The sequence below is a fragment of the Choloepus didactylus genome, chromosome 2, assembly GCF_015220235.1.
Source record: "Choloepus didactylus isolate mChoDid1 chromosome 2, mChoDid1.pri, whole genome shotgun sequence".
Lineage (NCBI taxonomy): Eukaryota > Metazoa > Chordata > Mammalia > Pilosa > Megalonychidae > Choloepus > Choloepus didactylus.
The window spans coordinates 83,614,550-83,627,457 of NC_051308.1; the positions used below are offsets into that span (position 1 = coordinate 83,614,550).

The 12,908-nt window shown below is 35.0% G+C and overlaps 1 protein-coding gene across 3 annotated transcripts in view; it reads right to left on the reverse strand.

Annotated features, from left to right (window-relative positions):
- Positions 1-3,704: 3,704 nt before the first annotated feature.
- The window catches only part of TOR1AIP1 (torsin 1A interacting protein 1), a 33,039-nt gene continuing 23,835 nt past the window's right edge, over positions 3,705-12,908 (reverse strand). For 2 of the 3 annotated variants that reach the window (XM_037825248.1, XM_037825246.1), the window contains exons 9-12: positions 12,654-12,722; positions 9,055-9,099; positions 8,608-8,664; positions 3,705-6,066 (exon numbers count right to left, since the gene is read on the reverse strand). In XM_037825248.1, the coding sequence (XP_037681176.1) occupies positions 5,276-6,066; positions 8,608-8,664; positions 9,055-9,099; positions 12,654-12,722 (962 nt within the window). In that variant the 3' untranslated portion in view covers positions 3,705-5,275. The remainder of the gene's footprint in view (positions 6,067-8,607; positions 8,665-9,054; positions 9,100-12,653; positions 12,723-12,908) is intronic. The other variant, XM_037825247.1, reaches the window with a different exon arrangement.

Below are 12,908 nucleotides of genomic sequence, written 5' to 3' on the forward strand. Positions count from 1 at the left end.
TCCTTAGTTTCTGTTTTTTGTTTTTTTTTCCCCCCAGGCTCTGGGGTCTATTCTGTAGGGAAAGCTGGGCCCCACCTTCTTACTCTTAGGGAAGATACACCCCCTAGCAAGTTATCTGCATTTGAATAGTCTCTCTGACTCTGTTATCTCCAACCCTGTCTGGGTCTCAGCTCTGCAAACTAAAAATGGCTGCAGCTCTCTCCTCTGAGCCTCTCAGGTTGAGAGAGAGAAAAAGGGACAGAAAGCCCCCTTTTGGAGCCAGCACATGGTACTCACTGGCCAGAGGTAATATCCGGTCTTTTGGGCTCCCCCTTCCAGGACGGATGAGTTATTAAGGTCAGTTGTCAGTAAAAGCCACTGTTTGCTTGTTGGGAGTTTGTACCTTGTATTCAGCAGTCCACATTTGTTAATTAAAACCCCAGTTGGAGCTCTGTTGAGCTATATTTGCTCGCTTGGAAAGTGCTGCTAGTTTCAACCACAGGGGGGTTTTGCAGAAAAGCCTGCCATGGGGGGGGGCGGGTTTCTTGGTGTGGTTCCACAGCTTTTACTTACAGATTCTATGCTGCAATCTCAGGCATTCTTCCCAATCCAGGTTGGTGTATGATGTGTGGACAGTCATGGTTTTCCCCCAGCAGTTATTTCAAATTATTTACTATTTGTTCCTTGTTGTTTATTAGTTGTTCCAGGGGACTGACTAAATTCCACTCCTCTCTTTGCCACCATCTTGCCCCTCCCCCTGAGTGTATGATTTTCATTGCCCTGTCTTCTAACTTGCTGATTCTTTCTTTTGCCTGTCCATATCTGCTATTGCATGCCTCTAGGGTATTTTTATAATCTCTACAGTTGTGACTTTCATTCCCATAATTTATGCTTCTTTTTATACCTTCAAATTCTTCCTTATGTTCATACACTGACTTTTAACATCCTTTATCTCTTTATGGATACATTCCTTCACCTCCTCGAATTGATTTAAAGTATTTGTTGGAACATCTTTGATCAGTTGTTCCTACTTCTAAGTCTCCTCTGAAGTTTGAATTTGTTCCTTTGACTGAGCCATATCTTCCTGTTTCTTAGTATGACTTGTAATTTTTTTGCTGATGTCTAGGCATCTTACTATCTTGATGGGTTAACTCTTAAATACCATTTCTTCCTCTTGTTTAGGGTTTTATTGTTGACTGGCTTTGCGTTAAGGCATTTCTTTTGATGGTTGGTACAACTTATTCTGGACTGAAGAATAGCCCAAGTTTAACTGATCAGATTTTCTCAGCCCTTCATCTGATTTTTGCCCTAAATATGTGGTACAATTTTTAAGATTGCACTTTTTGTGCAATTGTTTCACCTCTAGGAGAAAGCTTCCTTTCCTCTGTTCCTTCTCTGGGAATCTTGATTTGTTCCATGTGGTTTTGTGCAGAATTTTCTCCCTAGCTCCTATGATTTGTTAAATTCTCTCCCTCATTCAGTGCCTCATTTTCCTTCCACTTTTTAGTTCTGGGACTCTTTAGTCTTAAAACAGTTCAGTTTAACCTCATTTTAAAAATTTATTTTCTCTGTGAGGTTTTTCTGCCTCCAATTTCTTCCCTATTAGGTTATCCTGCCCCAGGGAGCCAGATGGGGTCAATCCAAAAAGGTGGGTCACTCCAGAAAAGTCCATTTTGCATTTAGGGAGTCTCATTGATAGCAACTGGCTTTAGTGCAGCATTTGACCACCTTTATGCTGAGGTTCCCCCCATCCTTGCCCCAGGGACTCTTTTGTGTGCACCATTCCTTGGTGGTTAGTGTTCTGCTAAGAGTCTCTGTGGACTTGGGTCCCTGTGGATATGCATGGGGTTCCAATGCCCTCCTCTGAATCCCTCTATAGTCTGTGTCCCTGGTTGGAGGGACCCAGGCCACTGCCTCTGGAGAAATCCAAGCTGTGCAGGACCCAGTAGGGAGGAGGAGAGGAGACTGGGCCATCCAGGAAAGAAGTTTGCTACCTGATATTTATCTCTTTCTTTGATTCAGCATTTGCGGAGTCATTCTCCAGTCCCTACTGTCCTCCAGAGTTCTAAGCAAGTGAAATTTGTTCTTATATTCTTTGAACCACTGGGGACGTTTTTTCAGGGGATGTCTTACATCTCCATGTTCATGGCTTCAATGCAATATTGGCTCTTGATAGTCATCTTCCACTTGTGGGCCTCTCATCATGATCATTGCTCCATCAGAGAAGGGCCAGTTTCCCTACCACTTGGATTCACAGGCAAACATAGTCCCCTTCCTCTTTCCTTACTCATGGCACCGTTGAATACAGGCTGAAACAGTTAAAACTTTAGAGAACTCTCAGGAATAACAGAAAAAAAAGAAATCAAACAAAACACTGAGAAAGATGTAACTTTCCTATCTGGCTAACTATGTAGGGTTTGTTCTTTTCAACAAATATTTGAATACTATAGTGACTAGCACCATGTATATATGAAGACATTCCCCTGCTTTCAAGAGGTGTATGGTAGTGGGAGTGTGTTAAGTGATATGAGGGGTAATATAGGATGAATGAGAGCATAAGGAACATGTAAACCAGTATTTGGGGTAAAGGAATTCAGGAAAACTTCAGTGACATTCTGACTAAAAAGCTATGGCTTAGAACAAGTAAGAGCAGAGCATGAGATTGGGGGAGTAAGCCAGAAGTCTAAAAATGTGCAAAAGACAAGGAGAACAATGCCAGGTGGCTAATGCCAATAAAGTCCTCTTCTTTACGGAAAGATCCCACTCCCTCACAGCACAAGATTTTAATCTATGACCTGGATAAGGACAATACAGCATACAAGTACATTATCTTTATGCATAAAATTGAGAACTGCTTCCTACCATCACCTATATTGTCTGCTTTCTGAAGATCCAAGATCCCAGGGAAACTGCTTGTTGTATCTTCAGTTTAGGCATTAACTTATGGCACGAACTATGCAAATGCTTTCATCTCTGTTACATTCTCTTCATAGAATGAAAATTAAGTTTACTTCCAATCTTTGTTTTGAGGATTAGAAGTTTCAAAAACTTCCTTAAAGATATTAAAAAGTCACTAGAACTAGGAAAGTAAATTAAGTTTTCGGAAATTTGTCAGACCAGTACTGTAGTGTGGTTTCCCCTGGGCCACTGTTGTCACCCAAAGTCACAATGTGCCCAATATTTTAGAGTCCCTAGTTCCAACTTTCAAGCTGACGAAATTTTCCCTTTTACAAGGATTCTATTACAATAATGTAAATAGAAAATAGAGTGATGCTTTGGACAGCAATGATTTGAAATATAGATACTCTTGAGCATGCATTCTCAACAGGGGAAAAATTGATTCTGGGGAGTAAAAAAAAGCTTACTCTTTGTATGTATAAAGTACAAATATATATGCAGCAGATAAAAATATATACAGTATATATGTGGTATTAATTAAATTTCAAGGGGGGGGGCAATTAGAAAAAAATACCTAAAAGGCTCTTTAGAGGAGTGGATAATGAAAAAAGTTTGAGAAACACTGCCCCAGAGATTCTTTTGTCAAGTCTTTCATGTGTGAAGGGTATATAATTCACTATTACGTAAACATGGACTATCTAAATTAATTCCATTTTAGTAATAATTCTTTGGCCTTTGTTTCTCCTACAAGTCAGTAAAATTGTGTAAGTGTAAAGAAAACTCCTTAATTTTTAAAAAGTTTATGAGTCATTAAATTTACAATAGAGTACAAACCAAGAAAGTAACTTTATTTAAATTACTAAAATAGCTTTTAAAGTTATTTACAGATCAGCTGCTACAATTATTTTTCCTGAAAGATATAGCATATTATTTTAAAATTCTTTTGGTCAAACTTTCAATAAAAACATTTGTTTCTCTGTATAATATGCATGTATAAAAGAAGCCTTTTCAAAACCCCCATTTTAGATCCTCTATAAAATAAATCAGATGATCTGACTTTTGACAGGAACAAATTACAGTAAAGGGGAATAAATTTAAAAGTACTGCCAGTCTTGGTGAAAAGAAACTAGGCCACTCTCTACTACCAGTTATGGAAACTTCAAAAGGCAAATGATGAAGCCAATGACTCACTATAGCATTCTAAAAGACAATTAAAAAAAAAAAAAATGAGGTGGATCTAGAATTATAAGATTCAGAGAAAACCAAGTAGTAGACAGATGAGAAAGCTCGGTTATACATGTCAAGTTACAATTGAAATATCATAGCAGTACAGAAATACATCTTAACATTCTTCATATGTGATAAAGTCCATTTTCTTTTTGGCTTGAGGTACTCTTACTAAAATTCTTCATGTGCATAGTAAATCTTTTATTTCTTACAGAGTGGCATTAAGGGACTTAGACTGCAACAAGAAGACACACAGAAAACTAAACCTTTCTTTGATAGCCCAGAAAAGCTAGTTAACAAATGCTTTACTAATTCCTGAAATTATCTTTCTTAATTCAAAACAAAAGTTTCAGGGTATGCCCAAAATAAACTGCTCTAAAATTTACCCACACTTAAAAGTTAAATGAGCAAATACTAAGCCTCATGATATACATGCTTCAAAAATTCTTGGGAGGAATATGAATTTCTTAAAAGAAAGTATATATAAAAACACAAATCCTAACACAATCCAATGAAGTTCATATACTCATGTCTGACTTACGCCTCAACTGCTTATTGTAATATTTCATCCTGAAGACTTTTTTCTCCCTTTTCCTTTATCATTCCACAATTTCTCGTTTGCCTCTTTCTCCCTGACCCCCCAAAAGCAAAGAAAAAGTTCCAAACACACACCCAAATGACCTTTTGTTACTTTTGCTCCTATAAGCAGCAGCTGACTAAGAAACACACACCTAAAAGATGTACAAGGGAACAAAATGGGAAAACCCACAGTTGCATTTGGGAAGCTGCCTTTCTAATAACTCAATAAACTTTGTGAAAAATCTAAGTTAAAAAATTGGGAGGATTCATTGGAAAGGAGCCCAGGCCTTCCCACTGGTCACACTGTATCATAATGATTCAGCCCAGAATCTAAAGAGATCCTCTACGGGACTGCATATAATTTACACTCCTAAGATACCCTTCACATAGCTCTCAATGGAAATAGACAAATAATTCTCTCAAGTAACATATTAGGCTGAATAAATGATTTAGATGTGCCATGTTTACATAAGAACTTAACTTCCTTTAAAAAGAAACCAGTTTGTTTAAAAAGAGTTCTAAATCTTGTCTCTGGTTAGAAAGTCCGAAAAATTCTCAGAACTTGAAACGAGATTTTCTCTTCTCACATCCCTTATAAGCAGATGCCGCTTTTCAGGGCATTTTCAGGTTGCACAGGCAGAACCAAGTGAGAAATACGGCTCCAGAGCCCACTCAATTTGTCTGGATCCATGTGATCATAGGAGCTCGGTGTGTTAGAATCGATGAACTTGGCTCTGAGGAAATCTCTCACTTTTTCCTCAATTTCCTTTAGGCCTAGACTGGTTCCAAGTGTTTCCTCCTCCAACAAGACAGTCAGGACTAAGGCAACGTCTTTGAAGGCTGCATTTTCATGGTCACAATACTTGTAGAAGATTAAAGTAGAGCTTGCAGGCAGTGACTCAAAGCGGTGCACCACAGCTGCATTCTGGCCATTTTTAAATCCATTACTCAGTTCCTGATCTACCTCGTGTTTGACAGTATCGCTGTCTTGAGCAGCTTTGTCTGTCCCATCAATCCGGATAGCACGGACACTACGGAAGGAAGAATAGGCATCAGCAATTTGTTCACTCAGGCACTTAAGTGCTTCTTCAGCATCTCGGGCAGCAGTGAGTAGCAAGATAGCAGGCTGAGGCTGGGGGTGGGAGTTATTAAGATGTTTTTCTAGGAATGTTAGACTCCTTTTCCACAGCTTCTCATCTTGACCTCGGTACTTATTCATAAGTTGCTTCATTTGGTTCTGGAACTCTTGTACAGCAGTGGTTTCTATCTCAGGAGTATCAATCGACCAAAAACTTCCAATGACAAGAGCAGCGATCAGTAAAAGGGACCACCACCACTTCATCTTGACATATGATGTATTTTTTGGTTGTTTAGCCACTTCTGCTAAGGGGAAAAAAACAGAGAAATGACAGATGTAAATATCATTTTTTTTTTAGATCCAAGAGAGAGTGCCTTTTAAAATAGCAAAAAAAGGAAGAAATTTAAAGAAGGGAGCTGATAATTTACTTCCTCAAAGAAATAAAATAATTTATCAAGTCTTCAAGAAAATCTCACACCCATCGGCTTTAAGTTATATGTATAAATATGCGTTTGTCTGTCTAAAAATAAAATTGCATCCCTTAATGTAAAAATGATAAAAGTCTTAGAAAAGTAGAATTTAAACATATGAAATGGTATAAGCAAGTCGGAAAGAATACACTTTATAAAGCACAACTATTACTACTACTGCTACAGAGTTGAAAGATAAACAGTAATAAAAGACACTTTATAAAATATTTTTCGATTTAGAAAGTCAGCAGTTTATAGGGCTAATTATCCAAGGTAGAACGTTCTGAAGCAATATAAAGGAATAAATAAAAGGATGCAATGTAAGTGAACATATTCCATAGAGTATAATAGTTAGCTGTCTCTTTAAATTAATAGACCAATGCCCATCTTTCTGTGGTCTGCAAGTTAACACTGGTAAAATGTAGTTGGCGTCTCATCCCTAATTATTAACGGCAAAAGTGATAATATTAATTTACATTTATTTAGTGCTTTTCAGTTTATAAAGCAGTTTGCTTAAACAGTTCATTTAATCAATCAATAATATTATAGCAACAGTAACACTTGTATACCTTCTATTTACTGACTGGGGCTAATAATTGTAGTAGGGATATTTAGAGCAGCAGATCTCAAAGTGTGATCCGCGAGCCTTGTAGGGGGACCTCAAGACCCTTTCAAGGGGGGGTCCATAAGGTTAAAACTAGTCTCACAACACTAAGATTATCATTTGACTTTTTCCACGGTGTTGACAGTTGCACTGATGGTGCAAAAGCAATAGCGGGAAAAAAATGTGCCTTAACACGAATCAAGGCAGTGGCACCAAATTATATTAGAATAATCATTATATTCTTCACTGCTATGCATTCAAAGTAAAAAACAAACAAACAAAACAAAACAAAAAACAATTTCAGCCAGTTCATTTAAGAAACAGTTTATTCATGAAAGTTAAAATTATTAACCTTGTTAAATGTCAACGCTTGAGCAGGTATCTTTATAACATTCTGTGTGAAGAAATGGGAAGTATGCATAAAGCATTTCTGCTGCCTAGCACACTACAATGGTTGTCTCAAGGAAAAGAACTCTGTGCAAATGAGTTGTGGGCTGATCCAGCTGCTTTTTTTCCATTTTTACTTGAAAGAACAAGTGACAAACTAAGGTTATTCATATTCATATTTAGCATTTTCCTGAAAATAAAGTGAGCCTGTTACTTCTAGGAAAACAACTGACAATATTTGTTTGCAATAATGAAGTTCACGCTTTCAAGGGAAAAATAAGATTTTGTCATCTGCCACCATGGACTTGAGAGTTCCCAATACTTAAAGGCTTTTTTCTCTAGAAATTGGTGGTGATATTAACAAATGTGATCTTTTGATACTACGTTATGAATATGTCACCATTTGGAAAATGTGCATAACTCAGTGAAACAAAACTTTCCAAATGACCAGTGCATGATGTTCCACTGAAGACCAATGGATTTTAGTTTAATTTTAATGTAACTTTAGAGTACAAAAAGTTCGTTGATATGTTTTCAGAGTTCACATTTCAAATAATATTTAAACTATCCTTTGTTGAGTTATGGATAGTATCAAGAATAATATCCACAATTATCTGTAAAGGTTATTAAAATTCTACAAATCTGTGTGAAGCTGGATTTTCTGCAAATTCTTCAACAAAATAATTGACTGAAAACAGGCAGATATGAGAATCTAGTTCCCTTTCATTAAGCCAGGCATTAAAGAGATTTGAAAAAATGCAAAGCAATTGGTCACTCTTATTATTATTTAAAATTTTTTTCAATTTTAATTTCTAGGTAAACATGGATAGGTACAACTCATACACTGTATATAAAAAAAAGTTATTTGGGGTCCTCAGTAATTTTTCTAGTATAAAGGGATACTGAGACCAAAAAGTTTGAGAATCACTGTTAATTTATTCTCTCCTTTGTAGTCATTCAGGATAATAAACAGGCTTAGAGAATTAAAGAACCTTGCCCAAAGGCTACATAGAAGGTAAATGGTCCAATCTAATTCAAATCCCAGCCTGTGGGCTCTAAAACTCATTGCAATCTCATTATGTTATGCTAATGTACTATCTTTCCTCTGATTCAGCAAAATTCACTTGGTTAGTAGCTTATTTATTAACTTTTACTTTTGGTCTTATGGACAATATAGTGAAGGGGAAAACCAGATATTGTTTTATATGTTTGTCCTTAATTTAACTGCTAGTAAAATATATACTTTTTTTCTGAAGTGCTTAAAATAAGACTCTTCAAATTGCATAATTTAAAAATTATTCTGCTGTGGAAAAAAAAAATAAAAAACAATTACAGACCATCACTTTTAGAAGCTTACTTTATAAAAACTGAATAGACCAACTTACGTTGGCTGGAGGTTGATGGGAACTGGTTTCCAAGCTCTGATTTCTGAACACTGTCATCTAATGACAGGAGTGGTTTAAAAAAAAAAAAAAAGACTATTAGTTTATATTTCATAATTTCATAATAAATAATTTCATATTTATTTCCAATAGAGAAAGGAAATACCAATTCCACCAACAGAAAAGGCAGAGATCAGCTAGAAACAGAAGAAAAAGCAGAATATCTGAATGTCCATTAGAGTGAAAGCTCCTTGAGGCACAGATCTATTTTTTCCTAATTATAGCATGTAGTGGTTTAGTACAAAGCATATGCCCAATACATTAATTTTGTGAGAAAGCCTTGATGTACTTCACCCATAATCATTTAATGGGATCTGTGAAACTTCTGGGACAAAGTTAAGCGGAAAAAGAAAACAAGCATAAACCATAATAAAAGAAAATACATTATACCATCTGAAAAACTGCCATATATTGAACTCTTGCCTGGTGAAGACGCTGTAAAGGAGGAAAAAAGGACAAAATGTAGATTAAGGTTTCCTGAACAATCTGAATAAGGTGTTTTAAAATAAAACACAACCTTAATCCTCACTATTTTCTACCTCAAACTGATTAAAGTATTTCTTCTGGGGCTTTTGATCATCTCAAATATTAAAAATACTTTTAAAATTACATTATAAAAATGTTTGACTATTTTTATTAATAGACAAGTAATTCTGTTTTAGGTTTGTGGTTAAATAATAGATCTCAAAAATAATTTTTTCACAACTCCATCAAATCTCTACTTCCATCATTACTTTAGAAAATAAATTTATAACTATCATAAGCCTTCCCCTTTTCTTTCCATCCCTCTTGGCATGGCAGCAGATTTTAGCATCTAAGAGAAAGGAAAGAGAGGGACAGCGTTCAGAAAGTGGAGAGGCTAAGTTATCCCATTCATATGACCTACATCATTTACCAGTACTGCCATCTATCAGTTGCCTGGAGTTTTACTTTTATTTTATGTAAATGATCTTCCTGGAGTTTATCAATAGCTGCCATTTGAGAATTACTGGACTAAACTGGAGGAATAAAATTAGCACTGCAAAGATACAGAAATAGCCTTCTTTTTGGATATATATATATCCAAATATATATATATCCAAATATATATATATATTATCATCCCCCATATTAGCACCAATTCCCCTGAATAGTCTCATCCCAGTTAGGTTTCTGCCTATATATATATATATATATATATATATACACGAGAAAAACCCCAAACCAGACAAAATTACATCAAACCTACCTAACTCTAAGGTGCATATTTTTCAATTACTGGTATAACCTAGGAAACTTCGTAATTTAGAGGCCTTCTAAATTAGGTCACCAAAGTTAAAACTGTACTACCTTGAAAAAAAAAATCCATCAGATAATAATGTTTATCCCGACTACCTTATTTCATGGTTGTGAAGATCAAATAATACATATGAAAATGCTGTTAAGTGCTCCTCTATGATATTAATGATGAAGAATAGCTAAATAACAGTTATGCAACATGTAATATTTATGTAATTCATAGAACACAAACACACAGTGTATATACTACTGCAAGAGGACATTTTCTAAAAGGCAAATTCTATCCCCCTTACTAAAAATATTATTAGAGATGGTAACAAGAATTCCTAAAAATATCTTTATAAAAGACAAAGTTCAAGATTTTCCAGTTTGAAGAGTACGGCAAAAATCCTTCTATAAAAGCCACGAGTACAGGGCACAAATCTTTCACAGTTATTACTGATAATTATTATACAATATATTGTTAGCAATAAATAAGCAGTAACAATTTTTATGTGGTACTTAACACCTGAAAAAAGTCACATTCATGTACTAAGCTCATTTGAGTCTCAAAATAACCTAGTAATATGTACAACTATCTATACTTTAAAGAAAATTGAGGCCCACAAACATTAAGTGACTTTCTCAAGATCATTCAGTAAGTGGAGGGGTTAGGACTGGACCCCAAGAGCTCTAACTTCAAACTCTGTCCTCTTTTCTCTACACTACCTTTGGAGACAGGTTCCAAAGGATGTATTAATGAGACATAGAATCAGAGGTATGACTTGCCATAGATATAGTATTCCCTATGATTCATTATTTTATCAGCTAAAAATAGGAAAAAGTAAAGACATGATCCCATTTTCCCAAAAGGTTAGGATGCAGGCAGAAACCTAACTGGGATGAGACTATTCAGGGGAATTGGTGCTAATATGGGGGATGATAAGGATGTAAAATGCCAGATTATTGAACACCCACACCTAAAAATGACCTTTCTCCCCTCACCTAAACAGACAGAAATGTGTAAAGACAATGAAATATGAAAACTGTAATGCTAAGAAAATTTTTTTAAAATGATCTTGGATTGAAAAGGAATCCATGATCAAGCTGTTTGAAAATCACTGCAGTGCTCTCCCATTTCCACTGGAAATATTTTCTTTTGTTCACAGTTCTTATCTTAAAGTCCTCATGTGGTTAAAAGGTCTAAAAATTGTTATCTGTACCTTAATATGCAAATTTCTCATCTTATTTCTATGTAACTCTCAATACATTAGCTATACATGGTAGATGGTTATCAACCAGTATAAACCCATTTAAGCCATAATAGAGACACTAACTTAAGACAAAGGAGGAATGCAAACATATAAAATATTTAAAATTAGTTACCCATTTAGCAATGAAAAAGATCTATTTCTGCATTCTAATCAGATCTCAAATATAATTATATATCCTTTTGCATTTCATTTGCAGTATATCATTAGAGGAAATAAAACCTATACAAACATGTTTTGATAACAGTGCATCCTACTTCACTTATCTGGTAGTCATTTATTTGACATTAATTAGCTAAAATATATAGCTAAGAACTAAGAAATAATATAAGTCTCTGAGCTTTTCATAATATATATACAGACCAAAATGCATACATTTTTACTTCCAAGAGAATCTCTCAGGTCTTCAAAGTTAATTTTAATTTTTGATTCTGGTTATAAACATAATTCTAGCAAGCTGAATTATTAATATTTGGTTTCCTAAGTCTAATAGGTCAGAAAGAGCAAATTGTAAGAAGAAATGGTCTTCTAATAGTAGGCACACACAGAAATAAGAAATGATAGCCAACAATAACGCAAGGGCAAAAAGCATAGTTTTAGACAACTGGAGCATTCACTTATACCTGGCGGAACATCACTGCCTACTGATGCTGAGGAAAAATGAATTGTGACCACTACTACTTGACTGACTGAAAAATAAAGCCACCAAGGTTACCTTGTCTAATTACAAAGTTAGTCATTTCATGAGCAAGAGAAATCTCTTTGGGGATTTTTATATTATCTAAATAAAAGTTTAGGGATACCTGATGACCTCGAGACCTACTGTGGTTAGATGAGTAAAGGAGATGGAAGTTAAGGGTCACATAAGGCAGAGAATATGCAAGGATTTTTTAAAATACAGTAAAAGTTTAATGTGAACACATTTCTATAGAAATTGTGATAGACACTGAGTTCAGAGTATGATTGCTTCATCACAGCAATTTATAGTATTTCTTAAATTCTGTGACATTTAACACATCGTAAACCTAAATACGAATAGTACAATTTGTGGATTTCAGAATTTATTACTTAAAATTATGGGTATGCAAGGCTACTCCAAGTGATAGATGTTATTTATATTAACAAAGTCTGCTAAAAGCAATAAAAAACAGAAGAGAAAAATTTCATTCAGATACAGATAGTACTGCTGCAAGAACTGACTACCTGTCAAGTCTAGACCATCATCCTCTGGTTTTCTCATAACCACTATCTATATTCTATACCTAATCCATCTTCTGTCAGTCAAAGCAAATAAATATCATTAAACTATTAAACTAGTAATCATAGCTATCCTTTATTAAAGAAATCACAAACAACCTAAATGCTTATCTGAAGAACTGAATATTTTCATGTAAGATAATCAAGAAAAACTTAGCAAAAAATAATCATAAAATTATTTCAATATCATATCTATCCACTTACTTTGCATTCTAGTCCTTATTCTTGCGGTTTGTTCGACCCACTCTCGAGGATTTTTTTGATACCCTGAGCCTGAAGTAAATACATATATTAAAATGTCATTTCACATACTTTGAAAATTTATATCATACTCCAATGTTATAAAGTAAACAGCAAAATAAAGCAGCATGAGAAAACAACAAAAGCATTAAGTTCAGAAGTAAAAGTTAATTCCAAAGGATCACACCTGTGAGAAAGAACCCTATTCCACAGCAAAAT